General features: G+C 40.4%; 1 protein-coding gene across 18 annotated transcripts in view; it reads left to right on the top strand.

The window, feature by feature from the left end:
* Window positions 1-27,710, top strand: part of ADGRL2 (adhesion G protein-coupled receptor L2) — a 168,062-nt gene that overhangs the window by 128,935 nt on the left and 11,417 nt on the right. For 10 of the 18 annotated variants that reach the window (XM_056845416.1, XM_056845415.1, XM_056845400.1 and 7 more), the window contains 11 exons: window positions 114-236; window positions 502-707; window positions 1,860-2,033; window positions 4,430-4,639; window positions 6,195-6,415; window positions 8,290-8,356; window positions 19,665-19,756; window positions 20,742-20,786; window positions 21,084-21,110; window positions 21,770-21,938; window positions 26,810-26,938. In XM_056845416.1, the coding sequence (XP_056701394.1) occupies window positions 114-236; window positions 502-707; window positions 1,860-2,033; window positions 4,430-4,639; window positions 6,195-6,415; window positions 8,290-8,356; window positions 19,665-19,756; window positions 20,742-20,786; window positions 21,084-21,110; window positions 21,770-21,938; window positions 26,810-26,938 (1,463 nt within the window). The remainder of the gene's footprint in view (window positions 1-113; window positions 237-501; window positions 708-1,859; window positions 2,034-4,429; window positions 4,640-6,194; window positions 6,416-8,289; window positions 8,357-19,664; window positions 19,757-20,741; window positions 20,787-21,083; window positions 21,111-21,769; window positions 21,939-26,809; window positions 26,939-27,710) is intronic. The other 8 variants (XM_056845407.1, XM_056845404.1, XM_056845403.1 and 5 more) reach the window with 1 other exon arrangement.

Below are 27,710 nucleotides of genomic sequence, written 5' to 3'. Positions count from 1 at the left end.
CGGTTACGCGTCTGTCTTGTACAAGCAAACAAAGGCAGCCAAATAAGATGATTTCAATTAAATAAATACAAATCTGACCACCCCAAAATTGTCTTTGCTTTTGGTCCACCTAGTCCTGGAAGTTGCGGTGCTAAGTACAGAAGGGCAGGTGCAGGACTTGAAATTTCCTCAGGGTAATACTGGAGGCAATTCGATCCAGCTCTCTTCAAGCACTGTGAAACAGAACAGCAGAAATGGTACGTCTTTGCAAACAGTTTATTTCAAGCTCTAGCGTCTTAAAGTCTTAGAGTGTGGTGTGTGACTACACCCTCAGCAACGTTAAAAATAGCTCTTCCGTAACTCTCATTTGTACATAATGTTTGGCTGGCATTTTTGCTTGGAATCAATTCCTCTGGGCTAAGATTTTACATTACAGTTGGGGAGGTGGGATGGGACGAGCGATTTGTACTCCCCCCCTTTTTTCCTTCCAAGTTGATATAACGCAAGCTGTCTTTTTCACAGGGTTAGCAAAGCTGGTTTTCATAATTTACAAAAGCTTGGGTCGGTTCCTCAGCACTGAAAACGCGACCATAAAACTAGGCGGCGAGTTTGCCGGCAGGAACAGTACCATTGCGGTGAACTCTGACGTCATTGCTGCCTCCATCAACAAGGAGTCCAGCCGGGTCTACTTGACCGATCCTGTTCTTTTCACCCTGGCGCACATTGATGTGAGTGATGGTAATGAATTAATGGGGAAGGTCATAAAACCAGCAAGAGAGAGAAGAGCAAAGAAAGGGGAGGGAGACTCTTTCAATTTGAATTTTAAATGTCGGGCTAGGTCAGAGGCACAGGTTTATTTAAGTCGACGAACATAAAATTAAATGAGCCTGGATCAGTGATTATTAGAACTTAAGTGTATTCTTAATGAAAGCTAATTCAGTAATCAACATGAAAATGCAAACGGCTCTAATTTGTTCCTAAGTGAAAATTAACTCTTACCTTAGCAGCAGGGCAGAAAACACCAGCTCTTATGATTTTGCTTGCTTAATGTAGCAAAATTTCAAAGGCATTTAAAGCATTTCTCTCTCATTCTGCATTGTCTTCTGGAGCCCATTTACCAGTCATTCAAATCTGTTTTGGCCAGTGGAGGGGAGAATGATGGGGCTGTTCCCTCTGATTCAATTTGACACAAAGTCTTTCTTCAGATAATTCCCCTGGACTCTCTTCTCTGGGTTGATGCGCTGTTTATTGTACAGGATGAGATGTTCTGTTTACCTAAAGAGACCATAAAAGGGGTCTGTAGAAGATCAGGGACTGGGTAGGGGCTGTGCATATGTTTTCCCTAGCCAAGTTTTTGTGTCAATTTAATTTGACTTAAGATCCTGACTTCCCACTTATGCTGCTTTAGACCTGATCAGAATTAGAATGGAAAAGTGAATGCATTAATAAACCTTCAAGAAACGCTGTAGAAAAAAATCATGTTTGTACTGCAGCAGAGTGGAAAAAAATTAAAGAGGAGTGAGTGCACAGTGTGAGCGTTAAATTTCAGATGGGAAATTGTAATTGAATTATAGTGGTTATTGTTTGTGGACTATACTCTAAAATACAGTCTAAATCTTTCTAAACCTTAGTCCATATTTTGAGTAGCTAGCAGTCTTGTAGCAACCAATGTAGTTTATTTGTTTCCTAACGAGCACAATGCACCAAGGTTTTATTCGTTTTCACACTGTTTATTATATAGGGAGTTCAGTAGGGTTTGATCAATTGTGTCCAAAACCTCAGAACTGAAAAATGTGCTGAATTTAATCTAAACAATAGTTCATGCATCTTAAATGCATTGTTGTATTTAATGTGTGTGTAATCCTAATTTTATTTCACAGGCTGAAAATTATTTCAATGCCAATTGCTCCTTCTGGAACTACTCAGAACGGACTATGATGGGATATTGGTCTACTCAAGGTTGCAAGCTAATTGACACCAATAAAACACATACCACATGTGCATGCAGCCATCTAACCAACTTTGCAATCCTCATGGCCCATAGAGGAATTGTGGTAAGCAACAGTTGCTCTGATCAGTGAATTGAGAAAACCTAGTTATATGTCTAGGTGATAAGGGGACTTAGGGCCAAACTACATGTTACATCTACCACATGATCACAGTAGACATAACTGAACACTTGCAGCCATACAAGAGCTGTGATTTCCTCATGGGGTCTCAACTTGGAAGCACCACAGGGGCCTCATTCAGTTCAGGACTGTTCTGTGGGTGGGAGGGGCCCTTGCTACTGCCCCATTGTGGGCCTGTATGTTCAAACACTCAGTGAATACACAGCCCTCTACCTTCAATGGGGCATTTCAGTTCAGGAAAATCTTGTCTTGGTAAGAACCCCCTTCTCCTACATGTGCCACTCCCAGTCCGAATCGGGCCCCTGCATCATTTCTAAATTGGGTTTCCACAGGGGCCTTGCAGTTGTTGTATTATTACAAGACCTGGTAGATGTAACATGTAGTTTGGACCTTAGATAGCCAGAAATGAGCCTTATTTCTAAATATTTCTGGTTATCTCATTTCTTGGTATTCATATCACTGTCATGCTTCATGGGTCCAGACATAAAATGTTTTAAAAGGTTTCTCTGTGCCTTAAAACAATTACACACAAATAAAAAAAGCAGCATTATTTGGTCAGGTGAAAAAGAATTCTGCTCACTATAGGAAATACTTTTTGTTATGAAAAATAAATGAGCAATCTATCCCATTGATATACGCCAATATTTATGGTGCCTTCTGGTGAACTTTGAATACTCTGAAAACTTTTTCCCTCCGTTTCCTCTCCAAGTGCCTTGTAATCCACTGAAATGGTTTCATTTAAGATTACATGATCCAGATTCTTATTTTTTTGTAACCGTGATATATTTAAAATCTGAATGGATAGCTAACGAAAAGGACATCTACCCTTCCAAAAGAATGCTTTTGAGCAAAATGTGAATTATGTTCTACAATAGTACAACACTATCATTGTCAGTCCAGTCCAGTAACAAGCTGTGCAGTAGCATGATCTTGTGGAAGTCATATGATCCGAGGACATCCTGAGTAGGGCTATTTTTTGGGTTTAATAAACATGGATATTTTCCAAAAAGCCAAATGTAAGGATTCAGCCATTTTGAACAGTCAGACATTTTCGTGGCCTGCCACCTTCAGAGTCCACATGGACTCCAGGAGGCGGCATCCATGGTCGTCTGAACGTCCCAGCTTTCAGATCACCACTGCTCGCCATCTCCCAAATCCATGTGGACTCCAAAGGCAGCAGGCAGCAGCAATCTGAAAGCTGGGGCTTCGAATCTGAACTCTTCGGAAGCAGCAGGTGGCGAGGAGTCATCCAGCTGGTAAGTAAAGGGGGAGGGGGAAAATGGCAGCGAAGCCAAAGGGGTTCCAAATAATGCCCCCCAAAACAGCGTTATTTGGGATCCCCTTTTTTGGCTCCCATTAATTACCGTCATTTTGTAACCGGTTTTAAAAAAATACCAACAATGTATTTTTCGAGGTTTTTTTCGGTTCGGCGTTAGCCCAATGCACACCCCTAATCCTGAGTCTTGTTCACACAAGTGCATTGGAAAACTGATTTGCTTCTGCAAGTTCTCAGCCAGTCCCCATTTGCCATCACAAACCCACACATTTTTCAACTTACAGGATATCACAGGTTTATATGCAGCCGCTGAGAGCTTGCAACCAGTTTTGTTAAGTATGATCTTATGAAGATTGTCATAAGATTTAAAACAAGCAGACTTTCCCCCCTACAATACATTTCCCCCATGAATTTTTCCAGACTTCATACGTAGCGTCATGAAGACCATACTGTAGGCTTTCAAAGTACTGGGAATTACTCTTCAATCAGCAGAGCAAAAGACCTACTAAAGATTTTGATAGGGTGCAGCTGCTAAGCTAAAAAATATAACAAAAGCTTGAAGATGGTACTAAAAGATATATGAATCAGCCTTTACCTGACCACAAACATCCAGAACCTAACAGGCCATCATGCTCTAAACAGAATGCTTAAGTAGGTCTATTCACATATTCCCATTGTGGAGCATGCAGTTCGTACAGAAAAGAATTCTAATTTCCCTGAACTTCCTTCATTATCATAAAAAAAACCTTCATGCATTAAATACCAGCGATTCTCCCTTTCCCAAAAAATGCTCTTTATACTTGTAGTGCAGCATGTTACTTGGAAAAAACCCAGATATTAAACCCAGATGTTCATCTTCGTACTGTTAAAGACCTGCAGTGTTCATATCTTCACTAAGAAATATATTTTTTTTTTCTTTGCCAACCTGGGTTCCTGTGTCTCCCATAAAGCAAAATAGCAGTTTCTAGGTGCTTGCTCTGAACATGATGTTTAGTGTTGTGTTGTTCAGTGACCACACTAATTTTCTTCACTTCATCACTTGCAGTACAAAAATGGAATGCATGAGTTACTCCTCACTGTCATCACCTGGGTAGGGATTGTTATTTCCCTTGTCTGCCTGGCAATTTGCATCTTCACTTTCTGTTTCTTCCGTGGCCTTCAAAGTGATCGAAACACAATTCACAAGAACCTTTGCATCAACCTCCTCATTGCAGAGTTCATTTTCCTAATAGGCATTGACAAGACAGAATATAAGGTAAGCTCTCCACACTTAAAATACAGTTTATATATGTATATATGTATGCCTGAAAAGGATTGCAACATTAAGGCCAGAGCTAGATGTTGGGTTGCAATTACAGAATCCCCAGTCACTTGGTTTTCCTCTTCTGTTTCTCTTTCCAGGGGAGCAAGATTGGGAGGGGTTGTAAGAACAAGCATCAGGGTTATGCATTCCCCCTCCCCCCCCCCCACCTTCTGGTTCCCCCCTACACATGAACACACTGTATGTCAGAGGAAAATACAAGAGTGGACATCTTGTGTTTGCCACTGAATGTCATGTTCTGCCATAAAGCTGGAACTGTTTCTTCAGCTGGGGGTGGATTGCATTTAAAATTGTGTGGCCTACTTTGCACAGAACGCGAGTGTACCACAATGTGGCTTAGATGCTGCACAAAAATCAAGGATTGGGTTTTATGAAAAAAACACAATTTTGTTCCAGTAACCTGGAAGTATCGAGTTTGTGTTTTTGACACACTGTGCCAACAGATCAGATTGGCATATGGTTGTTCCTTGTGAGGGTGGAGAGCATGGTTCAATGAAAGAGTGTTTTTCATGCAGAAGGGTCCCAGGTTCAGTCTCTGGCAAATCTGATTTTAAAAAGAATCAGGTTATGTAAAAGACCTCTACCTGAGATTTGGATATTGCTGCCGATCTAAGTTCAGAGTATGGACCTTGATAGACCTCTGATCTGACTCAGTATAAGATAGCTTCATGGGGTAATAGTTGTTTAAAAGAGCAATGATTGTAATCCAGAAAAAAAATAGGCATGGCTATCCTATTGGATTAAATTAATTAAGATACACATTTTAAAATGTCACTCCTATTCATTACAACATAATTTAGGTGCACCTGCCTGTCTTCTCTTCAGGCATAGTAATAAGATATTCCTAAATCTCAGCACAAGATCCCATGGTTTTCAAAAATGACCTCCTTTTTAAAATGGTGTCATTTGGAAGCATTTCATTCAATATTTAGCTACAGAGGAGGGAATGTTTCTTGTCTAGTGATATGATGGCTAACCTTCCTAAAATAGAAAAAAAATGATATTTGATATGAAGGAAAGAGAAAATTCTGAAAGTGGCATAAGGATTTTAAACAGAAGGTATAAAATAATGCACCTAGTAGAAGGATTTTTATCTTCCTGCATCAAATCATCTGCAATATAAGCCTTACTCAGAGTGTTAACATTTCACAACCAAACATTAATGGACTGCTTTCCTCACTTGATATTCCATTACATTAAAGAATGCTAATGCTCACATATTTTCCATATCTTAACTCAGAGTGCAACCGAGCAAAGGCTTTAGTTACTGGGGATGTAATAGACTTTCAACATTGCTCAATATCAAGTTATGTTTGGGAAATTGGGGGGAGGGATTGAAGTTTGGTCTATACCTCTGCTTCCCGATCGGTCCCAGCTGTGAACCCAAAAGCGTTTCATATTCTGATGCCTTAAGGTTAAACAGGAAGATTGATGGTGTTGTATTTTATTGTTGACGGTGTTTGTATTTTATTTTTCTCTTTCTTTGCAGATTGCATGCCCAATATTTGCAGGCCTCTTACACTTTTTCTTCCTGGCAGCCTTTGCCTGGATGTGCCTAGAAGGGGTGCAACTCTATCTCATGTTAGTAGAGGTATTTGAAAGTGAATATTCTAGGAAGAAGTACTACTATGTAGCTGGCTACCTCTTCCCGGCCACTGTTGTGGGAGTCTCAGCAGCTATTGACTATAGCAGCTATGGAACACAGAAAGCGTAAGTAATTGCTAGTGACCTGAGTGTTTTTCGAGTGAATAATTTTTTAAAGTGTGTTAGCTGTCAGAGAGTCCCCGACAGACTAAAATAGCATCTGAAAGCTTTATTGGTAAGAGAATAGCAATGCTGTGTGCAAATTCCAATACGGTCTTTTGTAATTTTATAGGTTCAGAGGATTCGTACTCTGGAGAGGCAGATTCTAAATTATGGCCTTTCTTTTTAACACAAAAGATTGACCTGAAACAAATTGGAGAAAAAATAAATAACTTTTAGGCTTCACATTGAGTAAAAAAATAATAATAATAACAAGGAATGAACAGTCTCCTCAACTTAAAGTGTCTGACTAGCTTAACCACCTGTTCTTAAGCCAGTGACTCATTAGAGTCCTTGTTTAGCTGGCCCTCCGTCTAGGTCTCTATTTGGATGGTGATAGTTCAATATTTTAGCCCATATAGTTCACTTTGATAATATTTTATCAGATGAGAAAGAACAGAATTAAAATTAGCCACTGCCTTTTATTTGTAAAAATATAGGTATTTAAAGAAAGTGACAGAAGGTAGACTTAGAATATTTCTGAGGGTTTTAGTTGCTGGAGGCATAAATGTGCCTTCCACTAGTGCTTACTTTGTCCTTTGATGAAATTAGTTACAGTATGGGCAGATACTGTGGAATACAATAAATCTGCTTGATTTTGCTGCTGATGAAAGACAAATAAATGTGATTCAGCAGGGAGCTGTGGTGTATGAAAAGCGAATCACTAAGTGAAATAAAGTCCTGATAAGCAGATGCTTAATTTGGTTTAATACCATTTGTTTTTGTTTTAGCTATTCAATTCCCAATTAGACGCTGGGGCATTTGATTGATATTAGGCTGTTCTGCAGCAAAACATGACATGTAATCATTTTCTAACTTGGCTTTCCTTGAGGAGAAGGCACGTCTGCATGTGATGGACAGTTAAAAGCAATTTTGAGAGTTACCAAGAAAACCTGTGAGGAGGGGGAACTCTAAATGCCTGAGTTCACAGGCCTATATCAAAGACTTCCAGAAGGAATACAAGCTACGATGTTTGGACCATATTAAATGGTTTCCCCTGAAAGCCATCCTCTCATAGCAAGTCCTTTTGTGCATCACACAGGATAACAGTCTCTCATAACAATATTCAGTTATGCTGAAACACAGTATATGATCATAACACAGTGTTGATGAAGAGTCTTGAACCGACAGCTGTAGGTTAGCACGTATCTGCCCATGAGTAGACTTCTGTTCCAAATTATCTCATTATCAATTCACCATGAGAAAACTACTTAAGGAGTGAGTGTCACGATCCAATTTATCATTCATGAAGCAGATCAAATTATTTTGGTTTTCATTTTCATAAATTATTGCAGTTGCTGACAGCCGCTGTGGTATAGTGGTCAGTGGGTTGGACTAGGACTGGGGGGACCCATGTTCAAATTCACTCTCAGCTGTTGAGTTTGCTGGGTAGACATTGAGCCAGGCATTCTTTCTCGGCCGAGCCTACCTTAGAGAGTTGTTGTGAGGATAAAATGGAGGAGAGGAGAATTGTGCATGCCACTGTGAAATCCTTGGAGGAAAGATGAGAAAAAATGTACTACATATTACAATAAGACACCACTCATCTGCAGCAGTTCTTAGACTTTGGCCAGGTATAAGAAAGTGAGACAGCCACAGGTATTATATTCATTTCCAAGACTGAATTTTGTGTGCACCTCCACTAGATAGCCTCTAGGGAAAAAATCACATAATAGCTAGGAAACAGTCATATAAATAATGCCTGTGGTTTGCACTTGTCACAAGCAAAATTCAGTCCATGCACCATAGTCTCATAACATTTCTTCTTTTTTCTGAAACAGTTGCTGGCTCAAGGTTGACAACTATTTTATCTGGAGTTTTATTGGACCTGTTACCTTCATTATTCTGGTAAGAACGCTTTATTTCCTTTCCAGCTAATAGTCTGCCTCTCTCTTACTCCAATTAATGACAGTTATGAATTCTGTATATCACTGATCATACAATTCTTCACCTGAGACTTTTTAGCATTTCAAAACATTCTGTCGAAATGAATGAGGACTCCTTGTGTCTGGGGTCCACCTCCCCGAATTTCCCCAGTGCGTCGCCCCCCACACTTACTGGTGTCATGGTCTCGTGCTGGGGAGCCCTCCAGAGCTCGAGCGGGGAGAGGCACAGAGCCACGGTGGCGAGGAAAGATGCCAGCACGGTCCGAGGGCCTGAGAGCTGCTCTGCTGCCACCCAGCTCACCAGCGACTTGCACACATCATAGGGGAAGGCCTGGGCCTGCGTCTCTCCCCCAGCCAACAGGAAAGAGGCCCCAGGAAGCAGCAGGCAGGCAGAATGGCGGGAGGAGGCTACGGGGCAAGCCTCCTCGCAGGCAACCAGTACTGAGAGCGGCAAAGGAACCAAGTGAGAGCCAGCCAGAGGAGAGAGGGGCAGAGTGAGGGTTAAGGAATGTGGGTGGTGGGGAGATAGGAAGGGCAGAATGCTACCCAGCTTAGACAGATCATGGTTGGGGGGGGGAGGAAATGGACAAGGAAGGACAGGGGAGGGAAAGAGAATAAAAAGGAGGGATGCCCAAGTGGCTAGGGGGAAAGAAGGCTGGAGGGTCTGCCAGAAGAGGCTATACCTGACAGCCAGGGAGTCAGGACCTCTCTTTTTTTTGCAAGGCCCACCTTGTTCTGAGGCCGAGCGAATACCTCCAGGACCACAGCGGAGGGCAAGGGGCTCAGGCAGGCCAAGGGGGCACCTCACACCTTGCATGTAAGAAATCCACAGGTATATATTTAAGCACAATGCACTTCTGTGCTAGGAACGCTGTGAATTTCGCAGCAAATTTGCTTGGCAGTTAACCACACCCTGTTTGGCACTCATGACCAAACAGTGAGGCAATTCTGGTTATGCTCATCTTGCACTGGACAATTTGAAAACCCACCAAATAGGAGATAAGCTCCCAAGGAGATAAGCTGCTGATTGCTTCTGTTCCCTCTCAAACTTGGTGGGGTCAGTTTGTCCCCGCCTCACCCCAAATGGAGAGGAGCTAATCACTAATGTTTCCCCTCCTCAGCTGGGAGAGAAGCAGTTAGCTTTGCTCTTCCCACTCTAAGCATCTCCAGTGTACCCAAATAGAAGTGTGGGGGGGGGAGAATGATCAGCTGAGCACCAGCGTCTCTTCTCCCCCACCCCCACGCTTTTCTCTGAGTGCCTACAAGGCTGGGACATAGTGAGAACTTTCCTGTTTGTGCCAAAGTAGCCATTTGAACAATCATCCCCCTGATGAGCAGTAGCTATCAGAATGTATTAAAATTGTAATGATATATGAATTATTAACCCTTGTGTTAGTTCACTCACAATTCCTTAATACATTTGAGCTTCTTTTATTTGTCTTCTAGTTTTGAGCAAGGTGTTTAAAATAATCGTGCTACCGTTTTGTCTTCCTTCAAATGTTACTAGAGTGATGTGAGAATAGTGACACAGCAGCTGCTAGCAACATATACATCAGACCCTTTTCCTGGACAGCAGGAAATAGAAAGGGGGATGGTATCCCAACAACTAACCAAAACTACCTCACAATGCATTTATATAATAAGTAACCTTTTAAAATTCCTGCATAATATTCATAATATATTAGTACCAAAATACATTGAAAATCATATACATGATAACAATGTCTGTTCCCCACTAAATCTTTGATAATAATACTAACTTTAGAGAATAAATATGAATTAATTTGACTGCCATTACATCTATGATATATATGCATAAACATATATTTATGTACAAATTTGTTTTCATAGTTACAGTATCTAGTAATCTTTCCGTCAGTGTGTTTGTTATGTCATATTAGTAACTAAAAAAAATTTAATCAGTCACCCCATGGCTGTTATTAGCTACATTTAAGAAAGCACGTGGTTTCCCCATCTAATCAGAGGGGCATATTACGTGTGATTTTCTGAATGGTTACAGTTGGCTTAATTCATTCATTTATTTGTTCCAGTTGCTCCTTATTCTTTCTTCAAAGGATCTTGGAGTAGCTTATGCATATTTTGCAAAGGGTGGGCTATCCAGGCAATGCTCCGTTTCAAGCATTAAACTGCGTTTTGCGCTGTGCCAGCACTCCCTCATACAAATCCATAAGGATCCTTTTGGTGTTGCTTTCCCAGCATTTTCTGAAAAGTAATCAAAGTGATTATATCAGAGTTAATTGTTTATGCCATTGCCAGATGCGTTGATGCAAAATTAATTTTTCCCAAGAAGGAATTAATCTTGAGGCCTGCTGTAGTCCTGCAGCCCAGTTCTGTATGCTGTTATATGAGCCTGTGTGGCAGCTAACATCAATCCCTATGGTTACCACTGTTTAGGCAATGCTGTTCAGAGGAGAGCTGTTCTCAGTACAGCTCATGTGATATGCACAGTTTGTATAGCCCATAAAAAAGTCCTGGCTCTAGCTGCATCACTGTGTGAGCAGATTTGATAGAGAAAAATGTTCTGTGCATTCTCATTTGTAAACAGCCGATAAAAATACTGCCAACTAATAATTTCACAGTTTAGCAGTTTTCAGAGGTGTTCTAGGCTTTGTTGCATTCTGAGGAACTCTTTTTAGTGATGCCTCTTCAGGAGCATTCTTTGCCACATTAGAAGACTACTTTTGTTACACAGGAACTCCTTTCCTCTCCATTCTGCATATAAAAAATGTCCATTGTGTATCAAGCAAATTATTCACATTTCACAAACAAGGCTCTCTTTTAAGGAGTCTTCCTTTTGTCTCTCTAGTGTCACAATTGATGTAAGCGTGCACAGAAAACATGAGACAGTGCAGTTCTTGGACTCAAGGGAGCCATAGTTTCAGGGTCTAGGAATTAATGAAAACCATCCTCATCCTTGCTCCCCTGCCCCAACTTTGGCATCGTAATTTAAAAGTGGCAGTTTTTGATTCAATATACCACCATGCACGCCTTTGGGGGATACTTTAAAAGAAATACTGCAAGCTGGTGGCATATGCTGCAGCTGACCATTTTCTTACTATGCGGCTCTTGTTTTCTGTTGTGCACGGTGCAAAAAACAGGTCTAGCCTTCTCCCAGATCACAGCTATGATAATGTCCTTTCTCTCCGAAGTAGCAAAAAGTACTTTCCAGATTTGTGTTACTGAGAGTATCTCACATGGTGTTCTGTACAATCCAGGGGGCCACCTCCTGTGACTAAATAAAGTGGCCAATGGTAATGGGTGAACCAGAATTTGTCTTGTGTCTCGACAGTCAATTCAGTGTGCAGCTCCTGTAGCAGCCCCCGTTTTTCCTTTTAACTAAAACAGCAGCATTATTTACTACGAGCACTTCATTTTTTTTTTTCTCGCTCTCTTTAAATAACATTGCCGTTTGTGTGGGCCTTGGGCATTGCTGCAGATATTGGTGTTTCCTCATAACCAGGTCACAGTGAAAATCAGGGTGAGGGACATTTAATCATATTGACCATGTAACTCAGAGTCTACTATTATTTACCGGCCATGACATTATTATCCTCCTGCAAATCATTTAGGCTGAGAAGTGAAAGGCCTTTGGGAGCAGTATTCCCAACTTCAAAAAAATATGAAACAGCAGGTAGCAATCACTGCACAGTTCCTGGGAGTAATTCTTCTCTGGCAATTGCTTTGCCCTCTAATCGTCCCGACCAAAAGAAAAAAGTGTAATGATTCCAGAACAGTGTTACTGAAGAATAGCCGTGTGCGCACATTAATGTACATACATTATCAGCAGCATTCAGGGATTTAAGATTATAATCCTTGTAAAGATCTGGCTTTGTGATGATTGCAGTACTAGAATTATTGCTGCTTCTCCTATTTAACACAAATAGTGTGCCACACACAGTATGGCTGGAGGCTAGGATATGACCTCTCATGCAGAGTATACATGTCCAGCGGAATATTGAGAATGTCAACTTGAATTTTACAGAACACATTTCTAGATTACATGAAAGGTTTCGGAATATCTGAATGATGTCCTGCTGTGCTTATTATAGTGGTCCTAAATGAAATCATTAGAAAAAAGTCTTCTTCCACTTCATTGTTGTGCTTTAGGTTCGAACAATCTGTTAACATTATACAGGTTTATAAACCTTTTTTAATTCAGTCACAGAGCTGGTTTTTTTACACTTGCAATTTGGAGATTTTATTCCTCTCCTATAAATACACAATCTTAATGATGCTTTTCTGCCTTTGACATACATGTTCAAGGCCTGGCGTCTACAGGCTTCCTTTAGATAGCCAAAGTGGTTATGCTATATAGCATTAGTCGCTCTTGAGCATTCTTTGGCTAGGGTAAGTACCAAGTTCTACTGCAGGTTGCCATTATATGCCAAGAAAGTAGGGCCAGATTTCTCTTTTGGTTAGGACCCACTTTCCAAGCAGCTCCCTCCCCCCCCAATACTTGCAAGTGCTGACCACTATGTTTCTTCTGGACCTAAGGGGCTGGGAAGATGCAACTCCCACAAATGTTGTAATTAACCTGCACCAGGGACAGGACAGAACCATAGGCACAGAACTGCAAATGGCTGATCCCACCCAGAGTGAAGTCAAGCACTAGCCAAAGGCAACAGTTTGCCCTCTTTTGTTAGCACTGTCACTTTAGTATCAGTTTCCATAAGCTGTTGTCTCAACAAGATGACTCATAAGACCAGGTTGTTAGATTATACATTTGATGGCTTCATTTTTAAGGGTTATTATGATAAGAAAGCAGAGAAGTTACCATCTACTGAAGAGCAGCGAAACGACAGTTATTGATCAACGTGCAGAAATTCATGTATTTGATAAAGTTCATAACATGCCTCTTCTTCACAGCAAAAATGTTATAAAATAAACATACAGATGTGAGAAAAAGACTTTAACCCCTTTGTTCCTTTGCAAATCTATGTTCACAGAATCAACCCCTTACTTCTTAAGTGCTAAGTTTCAAGAAGTTCAATGAATAGAAGATTGTTTGGAGTGGAATAGATCTGCACAAAGAGCTAAATGTGAGGAGGGAGGGGTAAGCAGTAAAAATGAAAGGGAAAACTTTTGAGCAGAATACTCCACAGTTCTTGGGATCTTTGTGTGTATAGCCTGAGGTTTATCATATTATTCTCTCCCTGGAGGAGAAAATCTATAATGACAAAAGGCTATAAAAGAGACCCAGTTTGGGAATGTGTTAATGAAGTTCCTCTGCCTATGGGTAAGACAGGCATGCGTGCAAAATGCAAACACTGGAGTAAAGAAATGCAAGGCCTGGTGGCCCGAATGAAACAGGAGGTAGTTCACCTCGCAATAATTGCTTAATTATCTAAGTATTTCTGATAGTATAACTAAACCAGTAATTGTTGGTACAACTGTAAAACTAATCTGAAAAGTTATTATTCTAAAAAGGAAACCATCTGGGTGTAAATATTAAGATTATACCAGCAAGAATGAGTCTTTATGTAGAAAACTGGGATTTAAATCGATCTGATTTAAATCCAATCCACCCTGATTTATGGGACTGTTATGACAGTTTATATGATCTAGGAAAAAGAGCTTTGGTACAGATACATCATATGCATTGAAGCAAGAGGTGTATTTAGTGTAGTCTGTAAGTAGCCTTCTATGGCCATAATTCAGTAATGACTTTGGCACATTTAAGCACATTCTTTATGCGTACCTAATTCTGCGCAGAATCATGGCCAATGATACCTATGCTTGTTTGTGCCTACAAAGGATATCGGTTGATTTTTCCCTCAGACTCGATGTTTATGGGCGCTAGGGTTATTATATCTATGAAGAGAACTCCTGGAAGTAATGAGCAGCAGAAAACCATTAGTATGCCTGAAATAATTTAATGAAAGCTTGGATCATGACACGTCAGGAGCTGTTCTTATCATCCGGACAGCTCCATCTGCGTCTTTAATAATTAATTAAGTTCAGGGAGAGTTCAGCTTGCACACTCATTTAGAAGCCTTCTTCAGAGAACACCTCTCTGGCTTCCAGTCCCAGGGTGAAATAGGCTTCTGCATGGCTAAGAGCAAAGATCTAGAGATACAAGAGCAATTTTAGAGCTGCATTTGCCAGGTAACAAAAGCTCCAGGGAGGACAAACAGGGTCAGAACATGTGCAGTTCAGCTAGGTTACTTCAGAGTGGTGTTTCTGTTCTTCTGTCTTATCATATCCATGTCAGCACTTCAGGCTGTGTGGAATGAATTTCAAGCTGCTAAGCTCAGGTGAATGTGATTCAATTGAGCAGGTTGATGGCTATAAAACAAACAGGGTACCCTTGTAAGTTCTGGTTTGAAAAGGATGTATTTCGACTTCTGTTTCCTCCAGATTCATTCATCCCATTCATAGTGGGTTGGTTATAGTTTATAGGAGGCTTCTGTGAGGGATCTTCACAAACCTGATAAATTACCTGTGTAATTTTTACTGATATAAAGATTTTCTTCACAGTTCTGTTTCCACAGCTGAGAAGTCTATCACCTGCCTCTGTAAATTGGCATTATTTTCCCTCAGTTGGTCAAATATCACTTTGGTGATAAATAAAATACTAAATGTTTCACTTCATCTGCTGGATAAAATGCAGGCAGTAAGAAAATAACTTTCTTTTTGAGTATAATGGAGATTTTTGAAAGTTAGATATTTCTCCAGTTATATGGAGGATATGTAAAATTTTATATTTACCATATCCAAGATAAATGAAAAGTCCAGAGTATGACAAAGTATGACAAAGACCAATGCCCTGATCCTAGTAGATATGTGCATAGCCCAGTCAAGTGCCATCCACTTATATAATGCTGTAAATTACTAGGAATGTTCTACGGAAAATAGTCTTACATTTAAAAATGAAGTATGCAAGACACTTTTTTTTTACCCCAATATTCATGCTTTGTGAGTAATTAGCTGGATAACAATGATAAAAATTAGTAGAATGGGAAATAAGCAATACATTTCTGTATATAGTTCTATTTTAACTGAAATTGGAAGAGGAAATCATTAACTATAAGAGTGCATTCTTTTTCAGCAAATTCCCCTGCACTTTCTTCTTTCCATATTATATGATAAAATGGCAAGCTCCCAATTTCTTTGACTCATGAATGTATCCTGGAGAGCAAATTATTTAAAATAACTTCCCCCCCCCCCGATGTCTGGAGGTGACTGATACAGAGGGATGTATATTCTCAGTGGCTTTTTTAAAGCAAAAATTGAATAATTTTTCAATAGGTACCTAGAGCATAGAAAAAGCAGGATGTCTGAATATTGTTTTCAGGTAGTGAATTAGTCTTCTTTGGTTTGGTGATGCTTTAAATTATATCATATTTCACAGATATGTGGAGAACAAGTATCATATGCTCTGTTGTCATAGTTACTTTGCTAGGGAACTGCAGTTTTTTTGCTGTATTCTTCCATTTTCACCTACATCATATTCCGTTCAGGAGCTGTTGTCAGACTTCCTTCCTTCCTTCCTTCCTTCCTTCCTTCCTTCCTTCCTTCCTTCCTTCCTTCCTTCCTTCCTTCCTTCCTTCCTTCCTTCCTTCCTTCCTTCCTTCCTTCCTTCCTTCCTTCCTTCCTTCCTTCCTTCCTTCGTAATACAGCCTGCAAAATCTTTGCATTACTAGTTATTAGTTATCCATTATGTGTTGGTCTTGAATCCTGGACCAACATCCATGGAGATGGAAGTGTGTGTGTGTGTGTGTGTGTGTGTGTGTGTGCCACTGTGGACTGATTCCTTCAGCACTCTCAACCACTTTCTTTAATCCTGGGTGCAGTCTACTTGCATGAGTAGTGTAATGTAAGTTATGATCTCATAGATCATTGCTGTCAATTAGGGCTGTTGAAAAAAAATTCGGTATAGTTCGGATTCGGCCAAATTCAGCCCGTCTGGATTCGGGATATGCCGAAGTTCGAACTCCCCCGCTTCGGGTCCCTGCAATTCGGCGCGAATTCAAAGTTCGGTGAAAAAATTCGGCCGAATAAAGCCATTAAAAACACAACCGCGCCTTTCCGCAGCTCTGTGGGGGCATTTTTGGGGGTAGAAGTCCCAAACTTTCAGCGGAGCTTCAAAGGACCCTTCTTGCAAGACCCCCCAAGTTTTGTAAAGATTGGGTCAGGGGGGGGCTGAGATATGGGCCCCGAAAGGGGTCCCCCCACCCTTAATGTGCATCTCTGAGCAGAGCTTGCCACCCACGCACAAAGCTCCCAGCCCCGACAAACAGCTGAGCTGCGGGGAGCAAGGGTGGGGCAGGTGCGAAGAAGTTGGCAAAGCAACACAACTGCAAAGCAACACAACCATGCAAAGCAACACGTTTGCAACCATGCAAAGCAACACCTGACACCTGGGAGTTTGCAAACCATGGAAAGGGACAGAGGCAGCTAGCTATGCATAATGAGCAGGAGGGGTGGAATTTACCTTTTGCATCGAACTCGGGACCAAGCACATGCATTCTTTAAGTCACCATTTGAAAACCAGTTTTGAGCAAGCATCAAAATAGACCTAACCGATCTTATGAATGAGGGAAAACCTGAGAACACACAACTGAAGCCCCCCCCCTCAAACCAGGGAGAGAGAGACTCGAGGGGGCACACACACCCCAGGCAGAACAGGCGAAAGCCCCCTTTGGCTTCCCCCCCCCCGCAGAAACTGCTCCCTCCCCACACATACACAGACTCTGCTTCACCCCCCACACACACACACAGGAGAAAAATTATAGATTAAAGCCCCCAAAGGGGTCTTACTGTGGCTGTCTTCTGTTCCACCATTAAAAACACAACCGCGCCTTTCCGCAGCTCTGTGGGGGCATTTTTGGGTAATCCAATACAATTCTATTTAAGCACGGGAGGTTTTGCCTTGGATTTGCCGCTCTGGAGATGCATACAGGATCGGGTGATCCATTCATCCCAATAGGGAAAAGGGGAAAGCCCATATCTCGACACCCCCTGACCCAATGTTTACAAAACTTGGGGGGTCTCTTAAGAAGGCTCGTCTGAAGCTATGCTGAAAGTTTGGCGGCTGCACCCCAAAAATGTGCCCCCTGCAGCCACGGAAAGAGAAAAGGGGGGAGCCCATATTTCTGCCCCCACTGAACACATCTTTACAAAACTTGGGGGGTCTCTTAAGAAGGCTCGTCTGAAGCTATGCTGAAAGTTCCGTGGCTGCACCCCCAAAAAAGCACCCCCTGCAGCCACGGAAATGGAAAAGGGGGGAGGGAAAAGGGGTGGAGCCCATATCTCGGGGGGCCCTGACCCAATGTTTACAAAACTTGGGGGGTCTCTTAAAAAAGGCTCGTCTGAAGCTCTGCTGAAAGTTTGGGGTCTCTACCCCCAAAAATGCACCCCCTGCAGCCATGGAAAGGAGCGAATGTGCACACTCACCCCCCCTCTTTCTCTCCCCGGCCAGGCCGCGCAGCAGCTGATTCCTCCAGTACTCAATCCTGACTGATTGGCCAGAAGAAGACCCAGCTTGGCCACCAATTGGTCGGGGGAGAATGCTGCTTACTGACGGTTATTATGCTGCGTCCCGAATTTGCCGAATTTATTCGTGAACTCCCAAACTCGTTTTCCCGCCATTTTTGAGTTTGGTTCGTCCCGAACTAAAAACCGCAGAATCGGGAAATTCTGCTGTTTTTCGGTTCAAGCCGAACCGAATCGACAGCCCTACTGTCAATAATGTTTGTGGTATGAAAGCTGCTTTTCGGGACTTCATAATTCATAGAGCTTGTCAGTGCTGAGATCCAAAAGCTCCTGGCTCAAGTTGTTCTGCTTATATCAGTCCAGTGCTGCTGTGAGGGAACAAAGCAACTGAAGTAAAATATGAACAGCCCTGACTTGCAAACACCTCCTATAGTCAGCTTACGTTGGTGTAACATAATTACAATCCTAATATGTCCTGCCAGCACAGTCAAAATCAAAACAATACCAGTGGAAGTAACATAGTAACACTGACAACTACTGTAACCGTGTCCCTCTCAATTGCACTAACTGTCACTAGTCATGCCATTGTACACCAAAGACACCCCAAGAATTACCAATGCCAGAATAAATCCTGTGTTGGTTAGTGCAGAGCAAGAGAAGAGATGCCATGGTGATGCTACAGAACCAAGTCTACACTGGCTCTCAAACAGCACAGGCACATTTTCAGGAAGGGCCTGTATTGCCTCTCACGTAAAATGTCTCTGTCCTCCTGGTTAGGAGGACAGCTGCTGACACTTGAAATCGAAAGTTCCAGGACTTCTCATAGACAGGAGTTTGAAGACTCTAGGTACTGATACACAGCTTGCAAAAAACAAAAAAAATCTTTTGTCAGTGATAGAGACTGGGCCGGAAAGGAATGCCGCTCTAATTACAACTGTGAGGCAATCCCATATTCCCAAAGGGAAGAGGCTAAGTGTCCCCCAGAAGAAGGGTTTGCTCTGCTTTGTAGTACCAAAGAGGTTTGCTCTGCTTTGTAGTACAAATGAAACATTTGTGATATTTTTTTTTAGTTACATGTATTTTGCAAGCAAAGGGAAGCAGTTGGACAAGGAATAACTCAATCTGTTGCAATCTCCTGCCTTCCCCTTTCCATGGCAGCATCCTGTTACCCACAAAAATGCATTTCCAAGGGTCAAGGAACCTCTGTAGATAAAAAGCTAAGTGGCACAAGGAACTACAGTGAGGCAGGACAATCAATCGAGTTTGTACAGACCTTGTGCTGGCAAAAAAGGTTGTGCTGACAGAAGTGGGAGGGACACAGTTTCTCCTGATTCTTCCTCATTGCAGCATACACACACACACACGCCACATGGCTTTTTTTGTCCTTGTGGGGTCTTCTCTGCTTTTCAGGGGTCACAGGAAGCTGCGGTGAGAAGGAGAATGCAAAGCACTCATGGTTTGTAGGTTCCAACGCTTAGGTATATTTTTGAAAATGTATGAAGCGCTCCAAACTGTAAAGTCATATAAGAAGTTTGTAATAGTTTCCTAAGAATGTTTAACATCAAGAAGAATGAATATAAACTAAACTGAAACTTAATTGTTAAGGAACATACAAAGTAATATAAGATGTGTGCTTGAATGCCTTTGACCATTCTTAATCTAATCCTTATTTGCAACAGATTTGTGGAATTAAGAAGCTGTCCTGTCACTAGCCCACCAGATAGGCTGTAAAATAACCGTTTTTTCTTTATTTAGTCTATAGCATCATCCTGTTACTTGAAATAGTTTAATTTCATTGGTATCTGTTTTGACAGCTGAATCTTATCTTCCTGGTGATCACACTGTGCAAAATGGTGAAACACTCAAATACTTTGAAACCAGACTCCAGCAGGTTGGAAAACATTAAGTAAGTGCTTTGTGTTCAAATCCAAGAACTATGATTATTTTTCTGATTGTTCAAACTGATTGAAAGCTGGCCTCCATTAGGAACCACATGGCTTTGGCTCCCAGCAGCCATAGCTGTCAATGCCAACCAAAGAGCATCAGACCTTCTTTCGTCACCTTTGTTGTTATAATGTCACAGGCAAGGGTCAAAATTAAATAACTCCTGCCTGGAAACAGCTGCCAAGAAATTCCACAGCAATCTAGTAATTTTATTTGCATTTAAAACACAGTTCAAAATGATGTTCCTGTTTGCATGGCTGGTGTTCTGATGAGTTTTGTCAAAATTATTCTCTACAGTTAAAGGATTCTCAGCAGTTTCTCTGCTTATAATCCTATTCCCCTAAGAGAATTTGCTCAAATTACCACTGTTATCTTGAAGATTATCTGATGCTATTTATGCTAATTTAACAAATGTTTACTTTTACCCCAGTGATGTATGAGAGTCACAGATCCCCTTTCTGGAGAGTAGTGTGATTGGTTAATAAGATAGTTAATAAGAATCTGGCAGTGGTGGATCAGTTTAGGTCACAGGTAGGCAACACGAGTTTCTCTTCCCCCATCTTTAGCCCACACCTGCCTTTGTGTGGATACCTAGGGTTGTTTTTTCTCTCTGAAGGAAACTTATTGGGTCTGAATAAAAGCCATTGCCCGTAGGTTGCCTACCCCTTCATTAGTTCTATAAGGTATTACCTATTTTGCTAGACTTGCTTTGGAAAGACAGGATTTTTTAAAATAAAAAACACTTTTATTTGGCAGTAAGCACTGCTTAAATAATTGGGCCTTACAAGTAAAATGTAACTAGGGCTGGGCTGTTGAATTATCACTGAACATAGATAGGTCACAGTATCAGCTTCATTGCATGTTGCATGATAAGAGAGAGAGCTAATCTTTAGCATCTCTCTCTTTTCTTCCTTTTCTTCTTCTTTCTGTCTTTTCATCCACACCAGTAATTACCGTGTTTGTGATGGCTACTATAATACGGACTTACCTGGGTAAGATAGAACCCTATATTAACAAATTTCAAGCATGATTTTTTAAAACTTTGCTAATTTGGACAGCATTGTGGATTGTCCCTGATTTTGATTAACTACTCTAGAGATGTCTCATTTGCTAAACTATTTTTTAATTATTATATGCCTTTTATTTTTTTAAACTGCTTGCACCTGCACTTTGACTTTTCTAATTTTGACTAATTTTTGTATAAAATTACTAAAATGCTTTCTTATTTATTTCAATATAAATTCTGTCTAATCATTTTGTTTCTCTTTTCTGCTTATAATGCCTTCTAGCTATGAAGATAATAAGCCATTTATCAAGTAAGATCATTAGTTAGATGTGGAATGCACTGAATAAAATCCCTTTCCCACTTCATTCTGCACTGTTCTCTGCAATTTCTTCTTTTTTTCCCGCCTGAAACTTATTCATGACAATATCCTTTAAAGATTTTCTTTTATGGATCAATCCATGTATTTTTTTTTACATTTCAGTGAGGCACTTCCATATGAAAGTTAGATCATCTAGCATCAGTTTAGCTGAGCTAATCAGAGTGTTAAACTTTAGGTTATCTGCTTTTGATCTGCCATTTAACCTTTGTGTATTCATGATATATTTTTTGTGTATTTGTGAGATGCAAGCACAGTTGTTAAAATATGGGCTTCCATTACCAGCTAAACTAGGGTTTTCAGCCTCTGCTTGAAAAAAAATAATAAAGCAGGGGTGTCTTGCACTTCAAAATAGTTGTGACCATTTTTTGCAGACTTGAGTAAGAAGAAAGCCCACTGCTGTTTTCGCTGGAGGTGAAAACTACCAAATGGAATTGTTATTTTTTTAATAGATGAAAAGTTAAATCCAAGAGTGCTTTTCATTTGAATATGTATGCTAGTAAAAGTCTAATACAACAAGTAAAATGTTCATATGTGGGTTTGCCGTGTGCACTTTTCCCCACAATGTGATTAAAACCAGTGTTCTTTTTCAGATCGTGGGTCCTAGGTGCATTTGCTCTCCTGTGTCTTCTTGGCCTAACATGGTCTTTTGGGCTGCTTTTTGTCAACGAAGAAACCATTGTGATGGCATACCTTTTCACAGTATTTAATGCTTTCCAAGGAATGTTTATTTTCATCTTTCATTGCGCACTCCAAAAGAAAGTGAGTCATTACACATTTTCTCTGATTTTCATCCAGAATATCTCAACTAACTTTTTTAAAGGGCACTTAGGTAAAAACAGTGGCTACAGGAAAGAACTTGTATTCTACTTTCCACCGGTCTTTTCCCAGTGTGGTTTGCACACTGGAGTAAGTCCTGAATCTGATTTGATTTTTGCCCTTTAATCTTGTTCTTGTGATAGCCCTCCCATCTGGTCACTTTGAAGTCACCACATCATAATGAATTTGATTCTTTGATGATGGTAAATTTCATTGTTGATCCATTGCAAACAGATTGATAGCTGATGTAGTAGTAATGGTTGGAAATTTAAAAGAAAACAGGATGATAGTCAGAGGAAGGTCAGCAGGTTGTGGCACAGGTTTATAATGGGTTATATGTATAATTGAAAAAGAGAACAGGAAATATGTGGTAAACTGTATATACATTAAAACTTCCTTAGTCAATCAAAAAGGGGAAAAATCAATTGAAATCACTTACATTACTACTACAAAGCCCAGAAAAAGTAGTTAACATATTTAACTTCTAAATTGTGCTATAGCAGTTATATATACATCACCCCTCAGAAATATTGGTCATTAAAGCACTTATAGCCATTGATCATCTTTAGTGGCACAACATCGCGGATATGATACCTCTTGCTGATTTTGGAGACTGTTCATTGACAGGAGTTGAACTTCTCAGCAGAAGCTAGACTCAAAAAGGCTAATAATAGAAAGTATTTCTCCATCTACCATGTACTGGTTTTGATAATAGCATTGTAATATGAAAATCTTCTGATTTCATATATTTAGGTTTAAAAAATGTTTTGTTCCAATTTGTTAATATCAGATAGAAAACTTTGATTTTGTGAAATATAGCTTTCCATGGAAGAGTAAATAAAGGCAGCTTCCAGTGTTCCCTATTCTAACAGCTATCACTATGCAAAAGTACCATATCTTTATATAGGCTGCATTCAGGTGTCTTAAGCCAAGAAGTCCTCTGGTTAGAATACTGGTTTTTAGGAAAGAAACAAACCATGATTTGTTAAAGTGCCCAATTTTGACATCACAGCAAATTAGTTCATTTTTACTGCCGCGCAGTGTAGTGCAGAGAAAAGAGAGAGCTCTTGAACCAGAGAATTTCCTGGCTGTTCTCATCATAAATGAACCGTGGCTTATTCATAACTTCTGAATGCAGCCATTGTCAAACAAATTACACTGACAGAGGAAGGTGAAAATGAGAATCCTCAAAGCTGAACATACTGTTACCTGTGCCAAAGCAACCCATCACTTAATTTCCATTCCAGTTGAGATGCAACACATTTGATTTCCATAAATGAAAACAAATAACATACCTAAGTGTTTACAAGAGAGTTAAGAAAATTTGAGCAGATGGGAAGAAAGTTATAAGAAAATAACACAAAAAAGAAGACACTATTCTTGGTGTCTTATAATGCTGTTAGTCATATTAGAATAAAAGTTTTACAGTAGGCATTTTACTAGAGAGTTTTAACAAGGAAAATGTTGTTCACGCGTTAATGAAATGCTGCCCCTTTGTAATTCACGGGGGATTTTAATGGATTTGACTGAATGTGCATTGGAGATAGGCTGCTTTTTAGAAAGTGAGTTAAGCACCCTTTGGGAAGTGTAGCATTTCAGAATGAGCCTTCATGCCATCCTATTTGTTTGTGTGTGGCATCCTTTATAGAAATTCATACAAAATTGTTTATGACAAAAAAAATAGATGGGATAGTCAATTGGGTACAGATATTCTTTGGCATCAGAACAGGGCATGAGCTGAATGCTGGAAACATTTTGAAAGGAAAATCTTAGAGATGCAAATCATTTCTAGTGTAAGTTATTACAAATTATATATATATATATATATATATATATATATATATATATATATATATATATATATATATATATATATATAATCCAGAGGTATTCAGTTTTTTGTTTCTTATTAGAATTGTGCACTGTTTCTTCTGTTATGTGGAGTCAGCAGAAAGCAATATTAAAGTGCCAGTCAAGTATAGAAAACCTTCATCTAGCGCAAGATGATTCATACCTGAACGAACATTCAGGTTGCCATTTAATGTTTAAAAATTTCAGTGTCTTTCACTGGATATCATTCAACTGCTGTATACATAGCTAATGCAGACTTTTTATTCTGTTATTACTAGTTGGTCAGTAAATTGAACAGAGAAATAGAATTGTGAAAGTGAAAACTATTATGTTTCCAGTTCTGACAAGATGATAGTGCTGTTAACTTCCTTCAGTTTTGAACAGGCTATAATTTAGAAATAATGACAGTGGAGTGTGCCTGCACCGACAGATAATGTTCATTCGCAGCAGTAGAGACATTAGGCAAAATCAGCCCCAGGGAGTGGTACTTGGGTAAAAAGAGAACGTTTCTGGTCATATGCTTTCTGATTCGTAATATGCTTCTGTTGCAGTTAAAATATGTTCAATCTAGATCCATGTTTTCCTGATGTTCTAGTGTAGCGTTGTATTGTAATTCCCACAAGTTTAGGGATCCGCATGTTTCTGATCTTAACCAACCATATTGAACTTAAAATATGTTTCTGGGTTCCCACATAAGCCATCTGAACAATAGATTTTATGCACCCCCATTACTATCGTCTTCACATTTGATGGCACCTTTCCCTTAACCTGGTAAATGAGTAAAGCAAAAAGTGCTGTTAATGAACAGCCACTGAAGAAGGAGAGTCACCTAAACCAGCTTCAATCACAGTTTTTGACCCTGACATTTTACTCAAGTTACTCCTGTACCATAAAGTCACAACATCGTCCATTGAAAGAATGATAGAGCAAAACCACAGAAAGGTGAGGATGATTTTGCCTTCTCCAGACTTCTGTGAATGTAGAGCCATGTTTTCACCGCTGTTGCCACTGCTATCACCCCATTTTTACATTAAAAGGGCAACTTTAACATGGATCACTCCTGTGGAGCACAAGAGGCCACTGCAAAATATTCCCTCATCATCTTTGTATAATATATAATACTAATATATAATAACAATTGGGAACCCACAAAGACTTGCAGGAGGCATCTTGTTTCCCCCTCTCCCTATAGCCTATCCCCCTTCCCCTGCTTCTAGGGTTGCCAACCTCCAGGTAGAACCTAAAGATCTTCAGGAATCACAAGAGATCTCCCAGCTGCAGAGATCAGCTCCCTAGGGATGCCAGCTCCAGGTTGGAAAATTCCTGGAGATTTGGGGGTGAAGCCTTGGAAGGGTGAGGTTTGGTGGGGGGGAAGTGACTTCAACAGGGTATAATGCCATAGAGTCCACCCTCCAAAGCAGCCATTTTCTCCAAAGGAACTAATTTCTGTCATCTGGAGATCAGTTGTAATTCTGGGTGATCTCTAACCCTTAGTTGGAAGTTGGCAACTTTAGTTTCCCTGGAGGAAATGGCTGCTTGGGAGGATGGAGTCTATGGCATTATACCCCCTGAGGCCCCTCTCCTCCTCAAACCCTCCCCTCCCCAGGCTCTACCCCCAAATCTCCGGGTATTTCCTAACTAGGACTTGACAAGCCTATCTCCTTCCCACCCAACAGCCAACCTACCTTTATCTGCCCCTCTGTTGCTGCCAGGCCCAGGTTTGCCAAATTCCAGGTGGGACTGGGAGATGTTCTGGAATTAGAACTTAAGTTCAGGCGATAGAGGTCTGACCCCTGGAGAAAATGGCATCTTTTGAGGGTGGACTCTGTGGCATTATATTCAGCTGAGGCCTCTCCCCTCCCTAAAACCTGCTGTTCTCAGACTCCACCACAAAATCTCCAGGAGTTTCCCCAACCTGGAGCTGGCAACTCTAGAACTCAGGCCTAGCCCTAATGTGTCCTCCTTCAAAGGCTAAAATAGGCCTGGAAAGGACACTATCTTCTCCCCTTGCCTTTTTTTCTCCCCTGAGAAACTCAGCCTGGAATACTGTGTTGCTTGGGAAAGGCCACTGAGGGAATCTGTTGCTTAAAGCTACTGGCACTTCATTTATAATTTTTGGGTTTTTACACTCCCCCATTAAAAAAAATATCAGTATTTTATGCAAACCTGGTGCCTTTTCAGGTTTGTAGAACTATCTGTTTTGCCCGTGCACAGCTCCAGTCACGGGATTTAAGTTTCTTCATTTTTGGCCGACTTCACTATTAGTATATAGATCTTACAGTGTCATCCCATTACATTGATGTCAATGGGTTTAGATGAGTATAACTCTGCTTAGTTTTGCACTGTTACTGTATCAGAGAGTTGTAGAGAAACATATTGAATGGTTTAATCGTTTTCAATTAAACTTTAGTTAGCAGCTTGAACAAATGTTAAGACAGTTTTTCAGTTCTCTTAATGCTTCTTTCCCTAGAGTAGGAAGGCTGTTTGCAGCCTTCAGTTCTCCTTAGATTATTTGATATGATCACATTACTTGGAACAGGTGTGAATGTATCACTGGACAAGAAATACTTCTTGTAGTTCACTTCTAGATACTGTTGGTGTTTGGTTGCAACCAGGAGTCAGCTAAGTGGAAAACAAACATATGAATTACTTACAAAGAAGCCATCTGCAGTTCAAACAGCATCATTGTATGCCTGCATTTGGGAATGGCTTGGCAATTTTGAAGTGATATCATTTCAACTCTTATCTACCAAACCATACCAATTCTCAAGAGGGAAAGGACCAATACACAAATAATACTGCTTGGCATCAACATGTATCTGTTTAACTGGAAATCTACATTTGGTCCCATTCTGAAGAAACTTGGTTTGGCATTGTTATTTCTCAAATCTCTTGAATAGGGTGATCCAGTTTAAAAAAATGAAAGTGTGAACGTGTATGTTTATGAGCACTTTTACTCACAGGTACGGAAGGAATATGGAAAGTGCTTCAGACATTCTTATTGTTGTGGAGGATTACCGACAGAGAGCCCACATAGTTCAGTAAAGGCATCAACCACAAGAACTAGTGCTCGCTATTCCTCTGGCACTCAGGTAACAAAGATCTTGACAGCGTCTTTTAATGACAGTATCTTTTAATTAACCTTACTTATAAAAAGCCCACTGAGATGTACAGCTGCACTAATCGTGTTCTTATCATAGTAATCTAGATGACAATTACTTGCTTTCACATTCTGGACTTGATTTCTAAACATTCCTACAAGGTGGAAAGGTGGTTTTTAAACATAAGGTGTCCATATGCAGACTTAGGGCTACTTTCCACTTCTTGGTGGACAGTGGTGAGGGCTATATCTCTGAGGGATAATGAGTGAACAGTTTTTAGTAAGGCACTTTCAGGAATGTTTATCAAATGCATATTTCACATATGATTTCACATTATACAGATGAACACATCTGGCCATTTTCTGGAAATTTTCCGGTATGCATAGTAAAGCTAGAATAAGGGAAAGAACAGTTACAGCAAGAATGCTGATTGTGTTTAGATAGAATATATACTGCCATGAACAATACATTCTGACTTAGTGTTAAAACGTTTTTCCTCAGGCAGCTACTGAGTTCAACTAGTTTTTCCTTATCTCTTCCCTTCTATCTATGGAAGAAAGGATATTTTCCCCCTCTTTATCAAAAACAGGTCATAAATATTTCCTCTTTTTTATCAAAATGCCACAGCCCTACAAGCCCTCATCCAGAGTTTAACTTGAACTTATTTCATGTCCATGTTCAGCTCTGGAATGCGCAAACTAATTATCAAGAATATATGCTTAGGGCCCTGTAGGGTTTGAACCCCAAACCCCTGGACCCCTGG

This window comes from Euleptes europaea, chromosome 2 (genome assembly GCF_029931775.1).
Source record: "Euleptes europaea isolate rEulEur1 chromosome 2, rEulEur1.hap1, whole genome shotgun sequence".
Lineage (NCBI taxonomy): Eukaryota > Metazoa > Chordata > Lepidosauria > Squamata > Sphaerodactylidae > Euleptes > Euleptes europaea.
This window is presented reverse-complemented; position numbering and strand designations above follow the sequence as displayed.